Genomic DNA, 24,813 nt, shown 5'->3' with positions numbered 1-24,813 from the left:
GTGTTATCACTGAGGATAGCTATTTTGAATTCCTTTTGCATCTCAAATATATTTAAAGATATTATGATATAAAAAGACTACTCAGTTTATGTGAAGTTGCTAAAGAGCTTAAACCTTTGAGGCAGGTGAAGGGGGCAGGCAGGCTTCTGGACCCCTTGTGCCACACATCATCCACAGGCAGGCAGCCAGCTTTCTTTCTTTCTTTTTATTTTGGCTGCACCACATGGCCTGTGGAGACCTTAGTTCCCCAACCAGGAATCGAACCTGGGCCCAGGGCAGTGAAAGCACCGAGTCTTAACCACTGGACTGTCAGGGAATTCCCCAGCAGCCAGCTTTCAGGGATAGTGTGGATGGGCTTCTCCACTTCAAGACATCCCACTACTGTTCAGGATGCCCCTCTGGGGAAGCCATAGCCCCCCAGTGCTTTGAACTTTAAGGGGTCATATTCTCTTTTTTTTTTTTTTGCAGTACGCGGGCCTCTCACTGTTGTGGCCTCTCCTGTTGCGGAGCACGGGCTCGGATGCGCAGGCTCAGTGGCCATGGCTCACGGGGCCAGCTGCTCTGCGGCATGTGGGATCTTCCCGGACCGGGGCACGAACCCGTGTCCCCTGCATCGGCAGGCGGACTCTCAACCACTGCGCCACCAGGGAAGCCCTCTTTTTTAAAAAAATAAATTTATTTATTCATTTATTTTAGGCTGAGTTGGGTCTTCGTTGCTGCGCGTGGGCTTTCTCTAGTTGTGGCGAGCGGGGGCTACTCTTCGTTGTGGTGTGCGGGCTTCTCATTGCGGTGGCTTCTCTTGTTGCGGAGCACAGCCTCTAGGGGCACAGGCTTCAGTAGTTGTGGCACGTGGGCTCAGTGATTGTGGCTCTCGGGCTCTAGAGCGCAGGTTCAGTAGTTGTGGCGCACAGGCTTAGTTGCTCCACAGCATGTGGGATCTTCCCGGACCAGGACTCGAACCCGAGTCCCCTGCATTGGCAGGCGGATTCTTTTTTTTTTTTTTTTTTTCTTTTTGTGGTATGCGGGCCTCTCACTGTTGTGGCCTCTCCCGTTGCGGAGCACAGGCTCCGGACGCGCAGGCCCAGCGGCCACGGCTCACGGGCCCAGCCGCTCCGCGGCATATGGGATCCTCCCAGACCGGGGCACGAACCCGTATCCCCTGCATCGGCAGGCGGACTCTCAACCACTGCGCCACCAGGGAGGCCCGGCAGGCGGATTCTTAACCACTGTGCCACCAGGGAAGTCCCAGGGGGTCATATTCTTTACACCAGCCATGGGACTCCACTGTATCTTACACATTATATATTTTGCTTGTAAATACTTCATCTTCTGTTTTAACATGATTGAAGCTCTAGATGCCCTTTTATGTGTCAACAGTAATTTCAGTTTTCTCATTTAAACCTCACAATTACACCACGAGGTAGATAATTTTATCACCATTTTATCAGGAAAATAAGGATCAGGGTTACATAATTGTTCCAGGTCCTGAAGCCAATATGTCATACTGGGATTCAAACCCACGTCTGTGCTCCCTCCACTACACCACGTTGCTTCTCCTGAAACAGTTCATCAAACTACAGTTTTCTATCAGACTCTGGGTTCCCCTTGGGATGTACTGCCACCACCCACATCACACTGAAGTGCTTGCTTAAGTGGCCCCAGGTGATGTGTTCTAAATATCCAAGGGCAGGGTTTCTCAACCATGGCACTATACACTTAGGGCCAGATAATTCTTTGTTGGGGAGGACCTATATATTGTAAGATATTTAGCAACATTCCTGGTCTTTAGATGCCAGTATTTTCTTCTCAGTTGCGACCTCTTGGGAGGCAAAATCACCCCTGCTGAGAACCACTGATCTCCTCTATGCATCTCACAAGCCACTCCCACTGAGGAAAGATATGAGGTTGAAATTCTTGCTTCACACTGTCCCATTCAGTAACTTTCTTATCTGCTGATTTGTGCAAGTTCATATACAATCTACCAGTAGCTCAGGGTACAAGAAATATTTGACGATTGAGTTTGATTGCACAGATATGCAATGCACAGATATAAATGCAGGGCCTAATTACCAATATCACTTATCAGATTAAAGGTGACTGATCTCTTTCTTTTTACATTTTCACAAGCTATTTATTTTAAATTTATTTTTATTTTTTTTAGTCCTTGATAAATATTTTTTTAACATCTTTATTGGAGTATAATTGCTTTACAATGGTGTGTTTCTGCTTTATAACAAAGTGAATCAGCTATAAATATAGATATATCCCCATATCTCCTCCCTCTTGCGTCTCCCTCCCACCCTCCCTACCCCACCCCTCTAGGTGGTCACAAAGCACCAAGCTTATCTCCCTGTGCTATGTGGCTGCTTCCCACTAGCTATCTATTTTACATTTGGTAGTGTATATATGTCCATGCCACTCTCTCACTTCATCCCAGCTTACACTTTACCCTCCCCGTGTCCTCAAGTCCATTCTCTATGCGTCTTTATTCCTGTTCTGCCCCTAGGTTCTTCAGAACTCTTTTTTTTTTTAGATTCCATATATATGTGTTAGCATACGGTATTTGTTTTTCTCTGACTTACTTCACTCTGTATGACAGTCTCTAGGTCTATCCACCTCACTACAAGTAACTCAATTTCATTTCTTTTTATGGCTGAGTAATATTCCATCGTATATATGTGCCACATCTTCTTTATCCATTCATCTGTTGATGGACACTTAGGTTGCTTCCATGTCCTGGTGATTGTAAATAGAACTGCAATGAACATTGTGGTATGTGACTATTTTTGAATTATGGTTTTCTCAGGGTATATGCCCAGTAGTGGGATTACTGGGTCATATGGTAGTTCTATTTTTAGTTTTTTTAAGGAACCTCCATACTGTTCTCCATAGTGGCTGTATCAATTTACATTCCCACCAACAGTGCAAGAGGGTTCCCTTTTCTCCACACCCTCTCCAGCATTTATTGTTTGTAGATTTTTTGATGATGGCCATTCTGACTGGTGTGAGATATCTCATTATAGTTTTGATTTGCATTTCTCTAATGATTAAAGATGTTGAGCATCCTTTCATGTGTTTGTTGGCAATCTGTATATCTTCTTTGGAGAAATGTCTATTTAGGTCTTCTGCCCATTTTTGGATTGGGTTGTTTTTTTTTTTTTTGATATTGAGCTGCATGAGCTGCTTGTATATTTTGGAGATTAATCCTTTGTCAGTTGCTTTGCTTGCAAATATTTTCTCCCATTCTGAGGGTTGTCTTTTCCTCTTGTTTATAGTTTCCTTTGCTGTGCAAAAGCTTTTAAGTTTCATTAGGTCCCATTTGTTTATTTTTGTTTTTAGTTCCATTTCTCTAGGAGATGGGTCAAAAAGGATCTTGCTGTGATTTATGTCATGGAGTGTTCTGCCTATGTTTCCCTCTAAGAGTTTTAGTGTCTGACCTTACATTTAGGTCTTTAATCCATTTTGAGTTTATTTTTGTGTATGGTGTTAGGGGGTGTTCTAATTTCATTCTTTTACATGTAGCTGTCCAGTTTTCCCATCACCACTTATTGAAGAGGCTATCTCTTCTCCATTGTATATTCTTGCCTCCTTTACCAAAGATAAGGTGACCATATGTGGTGGGTTTATCTCTGGGCTTTCCATCCTGTTCCATTGATATATATTTCTGTTTTTGTGCCAGTACCATACTGTCTTGATTTGTAGTATAGTCTGAAGTCAGGGAGCCTGATTCTTCCAGCTCTGTTTTAGTTTCTCAAGATTGCTTTGGCTAGTCAGGGTCTTTTTTGTTTCCATATAAATTGTGAAATTTTTGTTCTAGTTCTGTGAAAAATGCCATTGGTAGTTTGATAGGGATTGCACTGAATCTGTAGATTGCTTTGGGTAGTATAGTCATTTTCACAATGTTGATTCTTCCAATCCAAGAACATGGTATATCTCTCCATCTGTTTGTATCATCTTTAATTTCTTTCAACAGTGTCTTATGGTTTTCTGCATACAGGTCTTTTGTCTCCTTAGGTAGGTTTATTCCTACATATTTTATTCTTTTTGTTGCAGTGGTAAATGGGAGTGTTTCCTTAATTTCTCTTTCAGATTTTTCATCATTAGTGTATAGGAATGCAAGAGATTTCTGTGCATTAATTTTGTATCCTGCTACTTTACCAAATTCATTGATTACCTCTAGTAGTTTTCTGGTAGCATCTTTAAGATTCTCTGTGTATAGTATCATGTCACCTGCAAACAGTGACAGTTTTACTTCTTCTTTTCCGATTTGGATTCCTTTTATTTCTTTTTCTTCTCTGATTGCTGTGGCTAAAACTTCCAAAACTACGTTGAATAATAGTGGTGAGAGTGGGCAACCTTATCTTGTTCCTGATCTTAGTGGAAATGGTTTCAGTTTTTCACCATTGAGAATGATGTTGACTGTGGGTTTGTCATATATGGCCTTTATTATGTTGAGGTAAGTTCCCTCTATGCCTACTTTCTGGAGAGTTTTTTTTTTTACCATAAATGGGTGTTGAACTTCGTCAAAAGCCTTTTCTGCATCTGTTGAGATGATCACATAGTTTTTCTCCTTCAATTTGTTAATATGGTTTAACACATTGATTTGCATATATTGAAGAATTCTTGCATTCCTGGGATAAACCCCACTTGATCATGGTGTATGATCCTTTTAATGTGCTGTTGGATTCTTTTTGCTAGTATTTTGTTGAGGATTTTTGCATCTATGTTCATCAGTGATATTGGCCTGTAGTTTTTTTTTTTTTGTGGCATCTTTGTCTGGTTTTGGTATCAGGGTGATGGTGGCCTCATAGAATGAGTTTGGGAGTGTTCCTCTCTCTGATATATTTTGGAAGAGTTTGAGAAGTATAGGTGTTAGCTCTTCTCTAAATGTTTGATAGAATTCGCCTGTGAAGCCATGTGGTCCTGGGCTTTTGTTTGTCAGAAGATTTTTAATCACAGTTTCAATTTCAGTGCTTGAGATTGATCTGTTTATATTTTCTATTTCTTCCTGGTTCAGTCTCAGAAGGGTGTGCCTTTATAAGAATTTGTGCATTTCTTCCAGGTTGTCCATTTTATTGGCATAGAGTTGCTTGTAGTAATCTCTCATGATCCTTTGTATTTCTGCAGTGTCAGTTGTTACTTCTCTTTTTTCATTTCTAATTCTATTGATTTGAGTCTTCTCCCTTTTTTTCCTGATGAGTCTGGCTAATGGTTTATCAATTTTGTTTATCTTCTCAAAGAACCAGCTTTTAGTTTTGTTGATCTTTGCTATCGTTTCCTTCATTTCATTTATTTCTGATCTGATCTTTATGATTTCTTTCCTTCTGCTAACTTTGGGGGTTTTTTGTTCTTCTTTCTCTAGTTCCTTTAGGTGTAAGGTTAGGTTGTTTATTTGAGATGTTTCTTGTTTCTTGAGGTAGGACTGTATAGCTATAAACTTCCCTCTTAGAACTGCTTTTGCTGCATCCCATAGGTTTTGGGTCGTCGTGTTTTCTTTGTCATTTGTTTCTGGGTAGTTTTGATTTCCTCTTTGATTTCTTCAGTGATCTCTTGGTTATTTAGTAGTATATTTTTTAGCCTCCATGTGCTTGTATGTTTAACACTTTTTCCTGTAATTGATATCTAGTCTCATAGCATTGTGGTCAGAAAGATACCTGATTTCAATTTTCTTAAATTTACCAAGGCTTGATTTGTGATCCAAAATATGATCTATCCAGGAGAATGTTCCTTGCACACTTGAGAAGAAAGTATAATCTGCTGTTTTTGGATAGAATGTCCTATAAATATCAATTAAGTCCATCTTGTTTAATGTATCATTTAAAGCTTGTGTTTCCTTATTTATTTTCATTTTGGATGATTTGTCCTTGGTGAAAGTGGGGTGTTAAAGTCCCCTACTATGATTGTGTTACTGTCAATTTCCCCTTTTATAGCTGTTAGCATTTGCCTTATGTATTGAGGTGCTCCTATGTTGGGTGCATAAATATTTACAATTGTTATATCTTCTTCTTGGATTCCCTTGATCATTATGTAGTGTCCTTCTTTGTCTCTAGTAATACTCTTTATTTTAAAGTCTGTTTTGTCTGATACGAGAATTGCTACTCCAGCCTTCTTTTGATTTCCATTTGCATGGAATATCTTTTTCCATCCCCTCACTTTCAGTCTGTATGTGTCCCTAGGTCTGAAGTGGTTCTCTTGTAGACAGCATATATATGGGTCTTGTTTTTGTATCCATTCAGCCAGTCTATGTCTTTGGTTGGAGCATTTAATCCATTTACATTTAAGGTAGTTATCGATATGTATGTTCCTATTACCATTTTCTTCATTGTTTTGGGTTTGTTATTGTAGGTCTTTTCCTTCTCTTGTGTTTCCTGCCTAGAGAAGTTCCTTTAGCATTTGTTGTAAAGCTGGTTTGGTGGTGCTGAATTCTCTTAGCTTTTGCTTGTCTGTAAAGGTTTTAATTTCTCCATCGAATCTGAATGAAATCCCTGCTGGGTAGAGTAATCTTGTTGGTTGTAGGTTTTTCCCTTTCATCACTTTAAATATGTCCTGCCACTCCCTTCTGGCTTGCAGAGTTTCTGCTGAAAGATCAGCTGTTAACCTTATGGGGATTCCTTTGTATGTTAATTGTTGCTTTTCCCTTGTTGCTTTTAATATTTTTTCTTTGTATTTAATTTTTGATAGTTTGATTAATATGTGTCTTGGCGTGTTTCTCCTTGGATTTATCCTGTATGGGACTCTCTGTGCTTCCTGGACTTGATTGACTATTTCCTTACCCATAATAGGGAAGTTCTCAACTATAATCGCTTCAAATATTTTCTTAGTCCCCTTTTTTTTTCTCTTCTTCTTCTGGGACGTCTCTAAATCAAATGTTGGTGAGTTTTATGTTGTCCCAGAGGTTTTTGAGATCGTCCTCATTTCTTTTCATTCTTTTTTCTTTATTCTGCTCTGCGTTCATTATTTCCACTAGTTTATCTTCCACATCACTTATCCGTTCTTCTGCCTCAGTTATTCTCCTATTGATTCCTTCTAGAGAATTTTAAATTTCATTTATTGTGTTGTTCATCATTGTTTGTTTGCTCTTTAGTTCTTCTGGGTCCTTGTTAAACATTTCTTGTATTTTCTCCATTCTACTTCCAAGATTTTGGATCATCTTTACTATTACTCTGAATTCTTTTTCAGGTAGACTGCCTATTTCCTCTTCATTTGTTTGGTCTGGTGGGTTTTTACCTTGCTCCTTCATCTACTGTGTATTTCTCTCTCTTCTCATTTTGCTTAACTTACTGTGCTTGGGGTCTCCATTTCGCAGGCTGCAGGTTCGTAGTTCCCATTGTTTTTGATTTCTGCTCCCAGTGGGTAAGGTTGGTTCAGTGGGTTGTGTAGTCTTCCTGGTGGAGGGGACTGGTGCCTGTGTTCTGGTGGATGAGGCTGGATCTTGTCTTTCTGGTGGGCAGGACCACGTCTGGTCATGTGTTTTGGGGTGTTGTGAACTTATTATGATTTTAGGCAGCCTCTCTGCTAATGGGTGGGGCTGTGTTCCTGTCTTGCTAGTTGTTTGGCATAGGGTGTCCAGCACTGTAGCTTGCTGGTCGTTGAGTGGAGCTGGGTCTTAGTGTTGAGATGGAGATCTCTGGGAGAGCTTTCGTCGTTTGCTATTACGTGGGGGCTGGAGGTCTCTGGTGGACCAGTGTCCTGAACTTGGCTCTCCCACCTCAGAGGCTCAAGCCTGACACCTGGCCAGAGCACCAATACCCTGTCAGCCACACAGCTCAGAAGAAAAGGGAGAAAAAGAAAGAAAGGAAAGAAGGAAGGGAGGGAGGGAGGAAGGATAAAATAAAGTTATTAAAATAGAAAAAATTATTAAAAATAAAAAAAATTTTAAAGTAATAAAAAAAAGAGAAGGAAAGAAGAGAGCAACCAAACCAAAAAAACAAATCCACCAATGATAAAAGTGCTAAAAACTATACAACAAAACAAAACAAATAAAAAAAATGGACAGTCAGAACCCTAAGACCCTAGGACAAATGGCAAAAGCAAAGCTATACAGACAAAATCACACAAAGAAGCATACATATACACACTCACAAAAAGAGAAAAGGAAAAAAAAATATATATATATATATAAAATAAAAAAGGAAGAGGGCAACCAAATCAATAAACAAATCTACCAATTATAATAAGCTCTAAATACTAAACTAAGATTAACATAAAACCAGAAACAAATTAGATGCAGAAAGCAAACCCCAAGTCTACAGTTGCTCCCAAAGTCTACCACCTCAATTTTGGGATGATTTGTTGTCTATTCAGGTATTCCAGAGATGCAGGGTACATCAATTTGATTGTGGAGATTTAATCCGCTGCTCCTGAGGCTGCTGGGAGGGAGTTCCCTTTCTCTTCTTTGTTCGCAAAGCTCCTGAGGTTCAGCTTTGGATTTGGCCCCACCTCTGTGTGCAGGTCACCTGAGGGCGTCTTTTGGGAAGTCTGAGGTCTTCTGCCAGCATTCAGTAGGTGTTCTGTAGGAGTTGTTCCACATGTAGATGTAGTTTTGATGTATTTGTGGGGAGGAAGGTGATCTCCACATCTTACTTCTCTGCCATCTTGAAGGCACCCCCCACTGATCTCTTTCAGAGTTCTACTTAGACTCTCCGGTTCTCAAATAATTACAAAGCCCTGGTTCAAGATAAAACTACTCTCCTCTAATCATCTGACCTTTCACAGTTGTTGCTTTCTTCTAATTCCCAGCAACTCAGGTCACCTGAATGCTCTTCTCTGGTGCTCAGTCTATTCCTATTCCCAACACCCACTGTCCTTTCTTTGCTCTTTCATTTCCTGGTACTCCTAATCATCACCATTCTTTCTCTGGGGAATACCTCACTTGGCTCTTGTGTCCTGGCCTTCAGCTCTCCTGTTGTCAAGTCATTTCTATTATTTTTTGTTTCCTCTCAATTAATGTGGTGGTCCCCAACCTTCTTGGCACCAGGGACCAGTTTTGTGGAAAACAATTTTTCCACGGATCAGGGGTGGAGGGGGAGGAGGATGGTTCAGGAGGTAATGCGAGCGATGGGGATTAGCACATGAAGCTTCGATCGCTCGCCCGATGCTCACCTCCTGCTGTGTGGTCTGGTTCCTTACAGGCCTCAGCCCAGTACCCGTCTGCGGCCCGGAGGTTGGGGACCCCTGAATTAATGGATCATTCTAATTAGTATTATCACATATGCATAAGCATATTTTTATAAGGAGGTAAAAGGGGAATATGTATAAAATATATATCTAATGGGAAGAACTCATCCCAAAGATTTAATCACTCTAAAGTACCTAAAACAGATTTTACTTGTCACTGGACTACGTAGTCGAGATTGAAATGGCTCCTTCCATGAAGAATTTAGTTTGGGGGTTGTTGACAAAGTGATTTCTAATGATTTTATTAACAATGGAAGTCCCCTAAAACATTCTCAATTAATTTTATCCTGGGGACCATACTCCAGTGTCAACTCTGAGGCAGAAAAAAGGCGATTATGTCCAAGAGCTTTCCCACATTACACTTATATGTTTTCCATCCAGTAGGGCTTTTCTAATGTTTTCCTACCTTCAAAGAGTTTTCAGCAATAAAAACCTTCTATTGTGCAATATGATGTGGTCTCGATCAGGCTTTTCCTACGTTCATTAGGTCTCTGTTACCTACTAGAATAAGTCCTGTTTATGGACTCTCTTGTGTTCCCCAAGTTCCTTTCCAGTATGAAGTTTCTGATGTTTAAGAAATGCTGTGCGCCCACTGAAGGCCTTCCTACAGTTGCTACATTCAAAGGGTTTCTCTCCAGTGTGAATTCTCTGGTGACTAACAAGGTGTGAGTTCTGACTGAAGGCCTTCCCACATTCAGGGCATTCATAGGGTTTCTCTCCAGTATGAACACGGTGGTGTTTAATGAGATCTGAGCTGCCCCTGAAAGATTTACCACATTTATTGCACATATAAGGTTTTTCTCCATTATGAATTCTGTGATGTCTCATAAGGTCTGAGCTCTGATTGAAAGTTTTCCCACATTCTTTACATTCATAGGGTTTCTCTCCTGAATGAGTTACCTGATGTCGGATGAGGTCTGAGCTGCCTCGGAAAGTTCTACCACACTGATTGCACTGATAAGCGTTCACTTCTTGGCGAATTCTCTGCTCTTCTCTAAGCAACTCTTCCTTGCTGAATGTTTTCTCACCTTCCACAAGTTTCTCTCCAGTATGAAGTCTCTGATGTTTGAGAAAAGCCGTGCGCCAGATGAAGGCTTTTCCGCATTCCTTACATTCATAGGGTTTCTCACCACTGTGGATTCTGTGATGCTGGACAAGGAGTGAACGCTGCCGGAAGGCTTTCCCACATTCATTGCACTGATAGGGTTTCTCTCCAGTGTGAATTTTCTGATGTGTAACAAGGTGCGACCTCTGGCTAAAGGCTTTCCCACATTCATTACATTCATAGGGTTTCTCTCCAGTGTGAGTTATCCAATGCCGAATTAGATCTGAACTTCCCCGGAAAGTTTTTCCACACTCAGTACATTCATAAGGTTTTTCCTCCCTGTGAATTCTCTGTTGTTGGATAAGAGCTAAGTCAGAAGTGCAGGCTTTTTCACATTCAAGTTCCTTTACAGTATGTAGTCTCTGATGTTTAAGAAAGGCTGTGCGCCCACTGAAGGATTTCCCACATTTGTGACATTCATGGGGTCTCTCCCCACTGTGGAGTCTCTGGTGTTCTGTGAGGCGTGAACGCTGCCTGAAGGCCTTTTCACAGGTGTTGCACTTGAAGGGTTTCTCTCCAGTATGAATTCTCTGATGTGTGACAAGGTGTGAACTCTGACTGAAGGTTTGTCCACATTCATAACACTCATAGGGTTTCTCTCCAGTGTGAATTCTGTGATGGATAATAAGATCTGAGCTTTGATTGAAGGCCTTCCCACACTCATTACATACATATGGCTTCCCTCCACTGTGAATTCTCTGGTGCAGGACAAGGTTTGAGCTTCCCTTGAAGGCCTTTCCACACTCTTTACATTCATAGGGATTCTCATCGTTATGTATTCTCTTATGTCGGACCAGGTTAGAGCTCTGATTGAAGTCTTTTCCACATTCATGACATATATAAGGTTTCTTTCCTGTATGAATTCTCTGATGTATAATAAGATTTGAACTTTGATTAAAGTCTTTTCCACATTCACTACATACATATGGTTTCTTTCCTGTATGAATTCTCTGATGTACAATCAGGTTTGAGCTCCGATTGAAAGTTTTTCCACATTCCTTACATTCATAGGTTTTCTTTATATTACCAGTTTTCTGATGTTCAGTTACTTCTGACTTCCGTTTGAAGCTCTGGCCACAGACTTCATATCTGTGGGATCTTTCTCCTGCAGAAAGTATTTTTTCTCTTTCCTTACATCCATGGACTCTCTCTCCTGCAATGGCTTTCTTGGGGATCAGATTCACTTCCCTGATACCTCTCTCTTGGGAAGAGGGATGTCCCACTGCATCCTCTAAGGGGCTTACCCAGTACCTCAATAACCTGTCCTCAGGATCACCAGTTTCAACTAACCCACATTCCTGGGAGATCTGTCTTTGGAGTCTTTCTGATACAGCCCTTGCTGAATCTTTTTCTTCAGAAATTTCCATCTTTGTCTTCCAATCTTTCATCCTATTTTTGGTCTCAGAATCTGAAATAATAAGTAGAACATTCTATAATTCCTAAAATACAAATTTTCACCTCTTTCCTACACTGGGAAGTCTCAGGGGGAGGAACAAGGTACTTGGAAGAAGACTCTTCCCTGCTGGAGCTGAGATTCAGATGTTTTTCAGAGGGATTGTGGCTACCACAGGAACACACACCCTATTGGTGGAGAAGAAACTTGCCAGGGTGCAGGCTGGAGCTGGTGTGTGGGGGTGGCCTGCAGGGTGGTGGAAGAATTCACTGGAGGTGGGCAGTCTGGAGCTGGAAGTGGCCTGTTTGATGGGGTAGGAACCTGCTGGGCCCTGAGGCCAGGCCAGAATGGGTTCACAGGAAGCAACTCACTAGGGTGATTGCCACCAGGCCTCCCACAAGTTGATCTGCTGGCAGCCACACCAATAAATAAAATAAAATAGCACACCAGCACCAGGAAAAGAAGTTCCTTCCTTTTCCTATGGCCTTGCATTTCCCTCCAGCATCCTCTATTGACAAAACCTAAATCTTGTACCAGATGGCAAAGGAGAAATCGTCCAGATCCAGTAACTTAAACAAAGCAAAGAAGGGTAGATTTGGAGTTGAGATATGATAAATTAATAATTGATCCACTAACCATTCCTCCCAATATATCATGACAGTTAAATATGAAACTATGCCTCAGAATAAAAATGCTTGGCTGCCATTTTAATAGAAATCAATTCTCCCTTTCTCAGACCTGGCATTTTTCTTTCTGGAATTCTGGTATTCTGGTGGAACTGCCTCCTTTGTATGGCAATTTTGTATCCTCCTGCAACTGGAAGACAGATGAGTTTATTGCTTTTGAGTGTTCATACCATCAAATCCCTGACCTTGCCCAGTCACAAAAACACATTTCTGAGCTCCTTTAGAGAGCCATTTCACCTTGGCCCAGGGGACTGGAATGCTCTAGTCAGTAATCTTTTTGCAATGAATAAGAGGCAACACAGCATAGAGATTAAGAGTGTGGATTCTTAACTGACTGTCGGGCAAAATGCCTGGTTTTAAATCCTATCTCCATCACTTACTGACTGTGTGACGTTAGGCAAGTTGCTGCAACTCTCTGTGCCTGTTTCCTCATCTCTAAAATGGAGATAATAATAGTATTTACCTCATAGAGTTGTTATGAGAATTAAATATATGTAAAACATTTAGAACCATGCTTGGCATATAGAAAGCACTATGTAAGTGTCAGCTGCTGTTACTATTACTACTATTATCATTAATCATTACCCTTTATGCCCAAGAATTATCATTAACTAATGTGTCCCTAGCACAAACCTCCATATCTAGGCTGGACTTTATTTATTTAACATTCAAATAAAATACTGGAAAGAATTGGCTTTGTCATAATTTTCCCTTAAAGTGATTTTTTTGGGGGTTTGTTTGATATATAGTGTTCAAAATTTAGAAACAGTTTAAAAGATGGAAAAGGCATTTCTCAAAACCCACTGAAAACAGTTAAAAGAATGACAAATGAGGTAAACTCCATCTTCAAAAAAAGGGTCATATACAGATGTTTCCCTAAGTCTCATATCCTGAAAGGCATGGTCAGTGATCTTCTAATTAGAGTGAAGAGATCTAGAGCCATGGTGGGGAGGCGGGTGACAGAAGCAGGGACTGTCCCATAGAGATCTAGTCTGACATATCAGAGTGGCAGGGGAAGATGCTAAAGAAGAAACGGTGCCGGCAGATCATTTAGGTTGTCTTCCACCTGGTACCTGGCTGAGGAACACTGGCAGCCATGGAGCAAGATGAAGAAGGGAGATGAGTGTGACTGTCAGACGGTGCTACGAAAGTCCAGTGATCTACAGGGCTTTTTCTGTGCCATGTTGATCTCCTGGAAACCAAAAGCTGAAGGGAGATAATGCCTGTAGATTTGATAAGAAGGTGTTTGTGGCAGCAGATCTGTATGAAGGCTTTGAGGTGCCCTTGCTCAATTCCCTCTGCTTCTTCCCTCTTTCATAGAGAACCTGCTTCATGCACTGTTGAGTAGTAATCATTCAGGTAACTTTGTGGGATGTGTGCTTGAAAACAGGTGGTTGTTGCTTTAGGAAAGAAAGCAACATGAGTAACAGAGGGATTAGGAGCATACACCCAAGAGGAACAGCAAAGGAATTAATAGGACGTATCCAGCAGAGCTCTCCACTATCTCAAAGAAATTATAGACAAAACCACTGTTTAAATGAAAACTCAAAGAAGACATATAAGAGGGCTTCCCTGGTGGCGCAGTGGTTGAGAGTCCGCCTGCCGATGCAGGGGACACGGGTTCGTGCCCCGGTCTGGGAAGATCCCTCATGCCACGGAGCGGCTGGGCCCGTGAGCCATGGCCGCTGAGCCTGTGCTCCACAATGGGAGAGGCCACAACAGTGAGAGGCCCATGTACCGCAAAAAAAAAAAAAAAAAAAAAAAGAAGAAGAAGACATATAAGAGCTCAAAATAGATTGCAGATTATAAAAGAATAAAAAGAAGTGAGAAGTAATCTGGCAGAGCTGAAGGAAAAAAGTGGAAGGGAAAACTAAATGCATTACATAGAGGAAACTCATCAAAAAAAAAGAAAAATAATCACTGCAGGGACATGATGAGGCCTGGAGAGATGACACAGAATGCAGTGGATATAAATATGATTATAGAGAAAACAAGTTGCTACAGAAAGATATTCAAATATATATATAATTAGTGTTCCTAAAGAAGAGAAAAGAACAAACAGAAGGAAAAAAAAACATTCAAACATAACAGAAGGAAATGTGGCTGAAATAAAGACTTGAATCTATTGGAAGGATACAGTGTAGTCCATAGAAAGTTGATACAGAACAGTCCACACCAAGGCATACCCTGGTGAAGTAACTAAATTTCAGGAATAAATGAACAAATGAAGATCTGAGGCAGAGGAGCAAGTAATGGGCAAGAGGGAATTTCAGGCTGAGTTTATACTCCTCCATGTTACACTCATGCCAGAGTACAGTAATGCCTGTAAAGTTCTGAAGAGACACAAAGTGTGACTTGATCATTTTTTACCTGGCAAACTGTTCCCTCATATTAAAACAGGCAAATGTTCTCAAGTAGGTAAAAACTCAGGGAGTATGACAGGCAGCCCTTTTTGAAAAGAACTGCTGGGCAATGAGATATAGCCAGTGAAGAAATGAGTGAAAATAAACATTCAGGACCTCAGAGAACATTGTAAAACAATGGATGAGGAGTGTTGAATCAATTTAAATATGGAACTGACATTAAACAATTGGAAATTATTTTTGTAGAATAGAGGAGGAGAGGTAGTGGGAGTTAAGTATAAATTGTGCTAATTTGCCTGTCTGTCATGACAGGGATCAACAGATAGCATCTCAAGTAGAAATACATAATTTTAAAAGAAGATCCAAACCTTAATATGTTTCATGATCGGTTTTTCCCCATAATTTTAAAGGAATAAACTTTCAAAATTACAGAGAAACAGACTTCCCTGCTGGTCCCGTGGTTAAGACTTTGAGCAGTGGTTAAGACTCTGTGCTTCCACTGCAGTGGGTGTGGGTTTGATCCCTGGTCGGGGAACTAAGATCCTGCATGCCACACATAGCGCAGCCAAAAATAAAATAAAATTACAGAGAAACACTTTTTTTTTTTTTGGCTGCACCTCGTGGCATGCAGGATCCTAATTCCCCGACCAGGGATTGAAACTGTGCCCCCTGCAACACGCGCTCCCTGCATTGGAAGTGCAGCGTCAACCACTGGACTGCCAGGGGAGTTCCCACTTTTTCCATTTTTGATCATAAAAATACTACATGCTCATTATAGGAAAAATCAAGAGTAGAGAAGAGCGTAGAGAAGGGCACAGAGAAGAAACTAAAGATAACCAATATTTTGTTGTATATTCTCCCAGTCTTATTTCTGGGCATACATTTTTTTCTGATACAAAAATGGGATCACAGTATACATGCCCTTATTGTCCTCTTTGCCCTACTTGTGATACTGGAGCTGGACCCTGGAAACAGTTGCCTTTTGTTGGCTGGCTTTGTCAATAGAGGGTGCTGGAGGAACACTGTAAGCCACACAAAGAGAAAGGGGTTTCTCTTGGTACTTTTGAGCTGTTTTGTCTTTTGGTGGGGCCCCCAAATCAACATAAGGGAGGCTTGATGGGGTAGACCAACCAGCTCTGGCCTACCCAACCCTCCAGTGAGTTTTTCCACTACCCAGCAGGCCTTTTCTATGGATTACCTCTAGCCTGCCTGCACCCTTCAGTGAATTTCTCTGTCATTTGGCAGGCCATACCGACAGACATGCCCTCTGACAAATTTCTTTACACCAGCAGGCTATGTTTCTTTGGCAACCACAACCCATCCAAAAAAGTCTGAATCCCTGCTTTGGGGTGGGGGGGGGCCCTCTTCTAAATTTGTGGTTCCTTCCTTATTTACTCCTCCTTAGTCCTAGAGGTAAGATGGCTTCCTGCGTTACCTATTTCTATACTCCTTAGTGTTGTCTTTAGATCATTTTAGTAGTTAGCTACCTTTACCGGTTAAATATTCTTTATATTAAATGTCCCTTGTTTAAACTACTGGTATAGTTTTTGTCTCCTGACTGGATCCTGACCGATACAGATACATATTATCATTTCATTTTAGATCTAGAACAAAGTGAAGATGATACAAGAAGAATAGGAAGGGGGCTAAGAAAGAGGAAACAAAAATTTGTTTAGAAATAGTGCCAAAAGGACTCCTATCTGTAAGAATCATTAGGGTCAACCTTTACCACAGGCATAGGTATGGCAAAGTACCCAGTCCTTAGTCCCACACAGCATTCCCTGCAGAGATGAATGGCATTCTCTGCTCAACATTTTCATCCAATTCCATAGGTGAAAGGAATAGGGAGTAATTTAAGGAACTCTTTGCCTCAGAGGATGTCTGGAGAAGGGTACAGTATCTGAAACATAGGCTTGATCAGAGATGAGTCCTCCTCTACAATCCAGTCCAGCTGAACTCAGAGCTTCTGGGAAAAGGGCATTGTTATTTCATATCATTCACTGATGTGTTCACCTAACTTACATTAACTAAGCACCCACCATATTCCAGACACTGTACTAGGTACTGGCAATACAAAGGTGAACATCCCTGGCCTCAAGGAACTTACAGTTCAATGAAGGGAGATATATGTGTAAATGGACAAGAAGATAGTGTGGCCAGTGCTGGAATAAGGTGAGCACTGTCCAGTATGGGAGAACCTGAATCAATGAAACATGGTAACTGCAAGTGGGGGAAGAAAGGAGTCAAGAATGACTTTCAGTTTTCTGGCTTAGGCAATGGGTGGGATATGGTGCTGTTTATGAAGACAGGGGTCAGAGAAGGAAGAGTAGGTTTGGAGGGTGGGAGAGTAGGTCCAAAGATCTGAAGATGAGTTGAGTTTTTAGTCATCTCTTGGTTTCTAACAGGAACCAAGCTCAGGGAAAGGCAAGGAGTTGTCAACTCCACAGATTAGGCTAGACGCCCTTCAACAAAGAGCAGAAGCATCTTATCTTGTCTCCAAGAGTCAAAGCCATCGGGAATCCTTAATCCTCCAATTCCACTGAGCTCTTTAAAACCTTTTCTCGTTTCTTGCTTTTCAACCGAAACTGAGAGAATTCGGGGTGTACAGAGTCTAAGTTAGAGGACAGAGCCCCGACTCGGTGAGACCAGCTCTGTCTCTTCCTCTAGTACCTCTGCCATGCAGGGATTCCACTGAGTGTGGACCCGAGGCCCAGCATCCTCTTGCGATTCATTCACAGCCACATCCTGCAACATCTTGAATTCCTGAAACAGAAGTTCCTGTTCTGCAACTACCCACTAAGGAGTTGGCAGCAGATACTCCATAGCTTCCCTTTCCTTTTAAAATCTCTACTACTTCCTGCATTCCCTTGGTCTCAGTAGATAATCTTGCCCCTCGCTTTAAAAATATGTGAGACCATGTGGTAAAAATCACCTCACGTTACTCTCTCTTTTCAGTGACTCCTCATCTTTACTGTATTTTGTCTCTTCCATTCTCTAGTATTTATTGCTCTTTAACTGAGCACCTATGATGGGCCAAGCACCATGCTAGGTGGTTAGAATACAATAATGAGGACAGAGTCCCTGCCCTTGACTAGCGTGTGGTGTCAATTAAATGTGTTAAATGCACAATAAGGGTAAGTGTGGGTGCCGTGGGACCTCATGAGAAGAGCACAACCTGAGGGGGGTGGGATAGGTGAGGAAACTTCCTGAAGGAAGCAGCTTCTAAGGTGAGGCCTGAAAGACAATTTGAGATAACTAGACTAAAAGAAGAAGGAAGGGCTTTTCAGATTGAGGCTGAAGCATGTACAAAGGCCAGGACGTGAGAGAAGCTACGATGTGTTCATGGATGCACCATATGACTGAAGCCCAGAATACAGACAGTAAACGATGAAGCTGGGGAAGCAGCGGTCAAACCACGGGAGGCCGTGTATTCCAGGCTAAGAAGCTTGGACTTTCTCCTGAAGGCAGTGGGGAACCCCGGAAGGGGTTAAAGCAGGAGAATGACATAATTAGATTTATCTTTCTAAAAGACTGCTCTGAAAGCTTTATGGAGACCAGACTAGAGGGTGCAAGGCTGAAAGCTGGGATATTGCTTAGGAAACTACAGCAGAATCTATGATGGAGACAGTAAGGGCCTCATCACTGACAGTGAGTTACTGGGACTGGAGACATTTTAAAGTATATTAAAGAAGCAAAAACAGGGAGAATCAGTGCTGTCCTGAATGGAAAGTGTGAGGGAAAAGAGAAGGCATTAAGGATGGCACCCAAGTTTCTAGCTCGGACAACTGCCTATGCTGGGTGGTGGGACTGAAGGAGTGGCGGTGAGGGGTAGGAGGTGGTGAATTCCACTTCAGACACGTTATATTTGACGTACCTGTGTGGCATCCAGGAGAAAACTTCTGAGAAGCCAATGAATCAGTGGGTCAGGAACCCAGGAGGAAAATCTAGAATGGACACACAGATTTTGGAATCATCAGCATATAAGTAGTATCTAAAGCAGAAAAGTGACACTGGCGATTACAGCTTGGAGGCAGCTTAGAGTTCTGAACACAACAGGGCTTTGGAAGCAAGCAGAACCAAATTAGAATCCCAGCTTTTTAATCTCCCCCAACTACCATTTCTGCAAATGTAAAGCAGAAACACCACTTACTCCAAAGTGTTATTGTACACATTTTAAAAAACCCACCCTGGGAATTCCCTGGTGGTCCAGTGGTTAGCACTCGGCACTTCCACTGCCGTGGCCTGGGCTGGGGAACTAAGATCCGCAAGCATGCGGCACGGCAAAAAATAACAACAACAACAAAAAACAACCCCCCCCAAAAAAACCCCACCCCAATGTATATAAAGCCACATACCTCTACAGTGTAAGCTTCCCAAGAGTGTAAGGGATGGGGGTCTTTGTTCTGTACAGTGTTGGAACAGTACCTGGACCATAGTGGGTGCTCAATTAAAAATCGTTGAATAGGGGCTTTCCTGGTGGCGCAGTGGTTAAGAATCCGCCTGCCAGCGCAGGGGACATAGGTTCGAGTCCTGGTCCAGGAAGATCCCACATGCCGCGGAGCAACTAAGCCCGTGCGCCACAACTACTGAGCCCACGCTCTAGAGCCCGTGAGCCACAACTACTGAAGCCCGCATGCCAAGAGCCCGTGCTCCGCAACAAGAGAAGCCACTGCAATGAGAAGCCTGCGCACCACAACAGAGAGTAGCCCCTGCTCACCGCAACTAGAGAAAGCCTGAACGTAGCAACAAAGACCCAACTCAGCCATAAGTAAATAAATAAATAAATAAATAAATAAATTTATTTATTTAAAAAAATCATTGAATAAATGAATAGTAGGTTAACTCTCTTCCCTCTTTCCCTTGACTAATCCCTGAAATTCTTTTCTCCCTTGGTTTCCATATGCATGATAGTCCACCCACTCTACTTTTTTAAATTGTCTTTACCCTTTCAGCTTTTCCTTCCTTCTAGTCCTCTCCTTTTATATTCAGTATCTCAATGACCATATCACCTCTGGCTTCAGTGATCACCTTTGTCCAGAATGAATCATAAATTTAAAACTCCTCTTCCTCACCTACATTGTAGTCTATATTCACAATGCATCTCCAGTCCAATGTCTTACTGACAGTCAAGAAGGATCAAATGCATGAAAATGAACTCAACATTTTGCTTCTAAATGTATTCCCCCTTCTTACTATCTATTTCTGCCCAAATGACCAATTTTCATTGAACAAATATTTAACATGAGCCTATAGTGTCCAGGCACTGTTCTAGACCCTGGGATGCTCTGGTGAAGAAGCCCCTAATGGGGCTTGTACTCTAGGGGTTTCTAAGCCAGAAATGCAGTAGTTTTGTTTTGCTTTTAATTAAAAACTTTACTGCTAAAAAATTCTAACCATCATCTGAGTCTTTAGTTAGTCATTATCTTTTTTCAACTGTAACATCAAAGATCACCAGTCACCATAACAAATATAATCATAATGAAATAGCTTGAAATATTGCAAGAACTGCCAAAATGTGACACAGACATGAAGTGAGCAAGTGGTGTTGGAAAAATGACACTGATAGACATGCTCAACGCAGGCTTGCCGCAAACCTTCAATCTGTAAAAAATGCAATATCCATGAAGCAGAATAAAGCAAAACACAATAAATTGAGGTATGCCTGTACTATTGTAGAATTATCTATTTCTCCTTTCAGTTCTGTCAATTTTTGCTTCATATACTTTGCAGTTATAAGTCTTACATTTTCTGGTTACTGCCACCTAAACTGTGATCCACACACCAGCCACGGTAGCCTCAGGAGGAGCTTGATGAAATGCAAATTCTCAAGCACCACCCAGACCTACTGAGTCAGTCTGTTGGGGAGGGGCCCAGCAATCTGTGCTTACCCAGCTCACGCTCCAGGTGATTCTCAGTTTGCTAATCTGAGAAGCACCGCTCTGGGAGGCAAGTCGTCTTGGACTCCCCTCTCTCTCTGTCCTTTCTATCCGTACCTACTAACTAACTCTGAAAACTGTTCCAACTCCATCTTAACCCAGAACCTTCTCACCCCATGCTTGGATTCTCGTAAAATCTCTAAACGTTTTCGGGCTCCAAGCAATGCTGATAACACTGTCGGATGAAATAATTTTCTAAAGCACTGCTGACACCAATGATCAAAAATCTACCATGACTTTTCTATCACCCATTAAAGGAAATAATAGCTTCTTTTTGACTCACAGAACTGTAATATATCCTAGGGCTGCCATGACAAAATACCACAAACTGGGTGACTTAAAACAACAGGAATTTATTCTCTCACAGTTCTGGAGGTTAGATGTCTGAAATGAAGGTGTTGGCTGGGTGGCTTCCATCTGCAGGCTCCTAAGGATAACTGTTCCATGCCTCTCTCCTAGCTTCTGGTGACATCTGGCACTCCTTGTGTTTCTTGCTTTGTAGATGCAGTACTTCAGCCTCTGCCTCCACCTTCACGTGGCATTCTCGCTGTCTCTGTCTCTTCACCTGGCCATCTTCTTATAAGGACACCAGTCATATTGAATTAGGGGCCCATTCTACTCCAGTATGACCTCATCTTACCTAGTTACATCTGCAATAACCCTACTTCCCAATAAGGTCACATTCTGAGGCACTGGGGACTAAGACCTCAACATATCCTTGTTGGGGGACAAATTCAACCCATAACAATAGCCCCATTCTATGATTCACGGAAGAGCAAACCTATGCTCTCGGATTCTCCCTAAATTCCCATATATTAAGCTTCTTCCCATTCTGTCCCTTTGCCCATGACTCTCCTACTTGTGATGTCCTTCCTACTCTCCTTCATCTACATCAATATCAAATGCAGCAAGAGGCCAGGCAGTTAATCAGAATGGGTGAAGCAAACAAGGTGATAAATGACAACTAATACTTTGCTGCAGTGTCCGGGAGGCAATGATTACTGGGAACTGGGGATCTGCAAATTTTGTACTGAGTCTAAAGGAGGGAGCTGCTACTCAGTTCCTCCTAATTGCACCATGCAGACATGTGTGCCCTATTTGGCCACATCTTCTGATTGTCCAAGAGATGCTGAAAATACAGATTTTTGAGTGAGTGGACGTGAAAGAAATTTTCTGATTTTAAAATGTTGGCCACTGGGCTTCCCTGGTGGTGCAGTGGTTAGAATCTGCCTGCCAATGCAGGGGACACGGGTTCGAGCCCTGGTCTGGGAAGATCCCACATGCCGCGGAGCAACTAGCCCCGTGAGCCACAATTACTGAGCCTGCGCGTCTGGAGCCTGTGCTCCACAACAAGAGAGGCCATGATAGTGAGAGGCCCACGCACCACGATGAGGAGTGGCCCCCACTTGCCACAACTAGAGAAAGCCCTCGCACAGAAACGAAGAGCCAACACAGCCATAAAAAAAAAAAAAAAATGTTGGCCACTAATTCAAGTAAAAACAAACAGCATGAGTCAGGAAAATGTGTCTACAGGGAATTCCCTGGCAGTCCAGTGGTTAGTTAGGACCCTGCACTTTCACTGCAGTGTCGGGGTTCAATCCCTGGTTAGGGAACTAAGATCCCCAGAAGTTGCAGGGAGCGGCCAAAAAAAAAGTGTCTACAGTCTCATCTGGCCCAGGGGCCATACTTTTACAACCTCTGACTTACACAAATTCCTCCCACTGTTTCAGGCTCACCTTAGTTAGTACCTTCTAACTATTTCAATCCTTTTAATTCAGATTCATGTGCATGCATTAGTTGATGCTACACACGATGGAGTCCCTGCCTAGGGGCCTGGAAGACTTAGATAAACAGACACACACGGAACCATGTAGTAAGTGTTTGTGAAGTAGATGCCAAACAAGCTAAAAAAAGATGAAAAGCTTAAAGAGGGAGGGAGGGAGGTGGCAATCCTGGAAGGCTTCCCAAAGAAAATGACTTTAGAAGCTACCCCTGAAAGAATATGCAGATGTTTACAAAGAAGAGACCAGCCCCAATCCCTCCCTCCTCCGAACTCCCCAACAGTACGAACATTTTAGATCAGGTATTACAACATGTCTGAACCATACAGTTCATTCCTGTGGTTCAGTCTAGTCTTCCCAAAGGGTCTGTCAGTTACTCCTGGAGCGTTCTACGCGCCTGACACGGCATTGTGCAAGGAAGAGGGTCAATTCATGCCTGGGGTTTGATTCTGGGCTTGGGGGAGATGCGGTTTGCAGTACTCACAGGAGGGAACTGGAACAGACTGGAAAAGGGGGACGCGGCGCGGAGGGGTGGGGGTAGGGGTGTGTGGTGTGTGTGGAGTTGGGCGGGGTACGCCGAGAACCAGGAGAGGGCCAAGGGCATAGAAGGCCTGGCCGCGCGCACCCGGCGCCTAAGTCCCGGAGGCCGCACCCTCTCCCCGTTCGGAGAAATGAGGGGTCCGCGCCCACCTCCGAAGATCTGCTCTCCACCCCGCTTCCCCAGGGGACCCAGGAGCTGGGGCCCCCAGTTCTGCGATCGCAGCGGGGTCTCACCTCCAGGCCACCCCTAGCCTCCCGCTCGACCGTGGCCCCCTGCACGGCCGCCAGCGCTCAGCCCCAGCTCTTCCCTCGGGCGCGGCGCCACCACCCTGGACATCGTGCCCTCAGCGGCCGGCCACTTCCGGCGTGCTCCCCCAGGCGGCCGTCCCCTGCCCTGACGCTGGACCCGGCTGTGCCCGCCAATCCGCGGGCGCGCCCCCAAGCCGCCTCCCACCCGCTGAAGGGTCTTCCCTGCGCAGGTTCAGCGTCGTTCTCTCGGTCTCGCGCGAGCAGAGTCCTGAGGGTCCAGCGCCGCGCAGGTTGGTGCACCTGCAGGCGCCAAGTAACGTATGCGAGGCCACCACCGAGACGCAAGTCCTCCGGGGGTCCTAGACTCGCCCACGGCTGGCCTCTGGCCTGTTGGTCTGGGTGGGGGACCCTGTCAGATAACCACGCTTTTGTTCTAATTTTTAATTTCTTTTTTTCCCTGCGTGCTTTTGTGGTCTCATTCATTGATGCCTTCTGTTTGCAGTGCCCTCTCAAAGGCTTGGTAGTGCAGAGATAAACAAAGATAGCGAAATGTTTAAAAGGGCAAGTTCTGAAGTGAGAACATCAAGACACTCAGAAAGTCAGACAGAATTGCTGACCCACCATTTATGGGCTGTGTGACTGAGCAAATTACCTAACCTCTCTGAGTCCAATTTAATGGATTACCCTACTTTTCGTCACTGATTTTTATTTTAATTTTATCTATTTATTTTTGGCTGCACTGTGTCTTTGTTGCTGGCTGTGGGCTTTCTCTAGTTCCTGGGAGCAGGAGCTGCTCTTCTTTGCGGTGCACGGGCTTCTCATTGAGGTGGCTTTGGCTTCTCATTGAGGTGGCTTCTCTTGTTGCAGAGCACGGGCTGTAGGCACACAGGCTCAGTAGTTGTGGCTCGCAGACTCTAGAGTGCAGGCTCAGTAGTTGTGGCACAAGGGCTTAGTTGCTCCGCGGCATGTGGGGTCTTCCTGGGCCAGGGCTCGAACCTGTGTCCCCTGCATTGGCAGGCGGATTCTTAACCACCGTGCCACCAGGAGGTCCCTCCTCACTGATTTTTTTTTTTGTGTGTGTGGTACTCAGGCCTCTCACCGTTGCGGCCTCTCCCGTTGCGGAGCACAGGCTCCGGACGCGCAGGCTCAGCGGCCATAGCTCACGGGCCCAGCTGCTCTGCGGCATGTGGGATCCTCCCAGACCGGGGCTCGAACCCATGTCCCCTGCATCGGCAGGTGGACTCTCAACCACTGCGCCACCAGGGAAGCCCCCTCCTCACTGATTTTTAAATGCTGTTTTTATCATTAACTAAATTCACACATGTACTTGGTTATGTATTTGAGGTACTTTCTGTCTGCTTATCTGTTTCTCTCTCTCTGCTTTGATAATAAACTTATAATTATTGTGAGCTTTTAAATATGTTTTAAAATCTGGTAGGAGTAGTCCTCTCTTCATTTATTCTTCTTTTTTCAGAAAAAAATTGTAACCCTGAATGTTTTCTTGTATTTCTTATATTACTTTTAAAAGAACAAAATTGTGTTTTTGTTTTGTTTTACGAACCAAAATCTGCTTAAGCCAGAAG

General features: G+C 43.1%; 1 protein-coding gene across 1 annotated transcript; it reads right to left on the bottom strand.

The window, feature by feature from the left end:
* Positions 1–2,128: 2,128 nt before the first annotated feature.
* Positions 2,129–23,290, bottom strand: ZNF594 (zinc finger protein 594). The gene is made up of 3 exons (XM_081218227.1): positions 23,216–23,290; positions 18,599–18,668; positions 2,129–11,690 (listed from the first exon to the last, which is right to left on the bottom strand). The coding sequence occupies exon 3, from the start codon at positions 11,668–11,670 to the stop codon at positions 9,679–9,681; it is 1,992 nt and encodes a 663-aa protein (XP_081074353.1). The 5' UTR covers positions 11,671–11,690; positions 18,599–18,668; positions 23,216–23,290; the 3' UTR covers positions 2,129–9,678.
* Between the last annotated feature and the right edge of the window lie 1,523 nt (positions 23,291–24,813).

This window comes from Mesoplodon bidens, assembly GCF_964165515.1.
Source record: "Mesoplodon bidens genome assembly, chromosome: 19".
NCBI lineage: Eukaryota > Metazoa > Chordata > Mammalia > Artiodactyla > Ziphiidae > Mesoplodon > Mesoplodon bidens.
Note: the sequence above shows the minus strand (reverse complement) of the source record. Positions and strands in the feature narration are given on the sequence as shown.

What these genes read in the sequence shown, in the direction of transcription:
- ZNF594 (XM_081218227.1), bottom strand. Translation starts at nt 11,670, where the DNA reads ATGAAAGATTGGAAGACAAAGATGGAAATTTCTGAAGAAAAAGATTCA.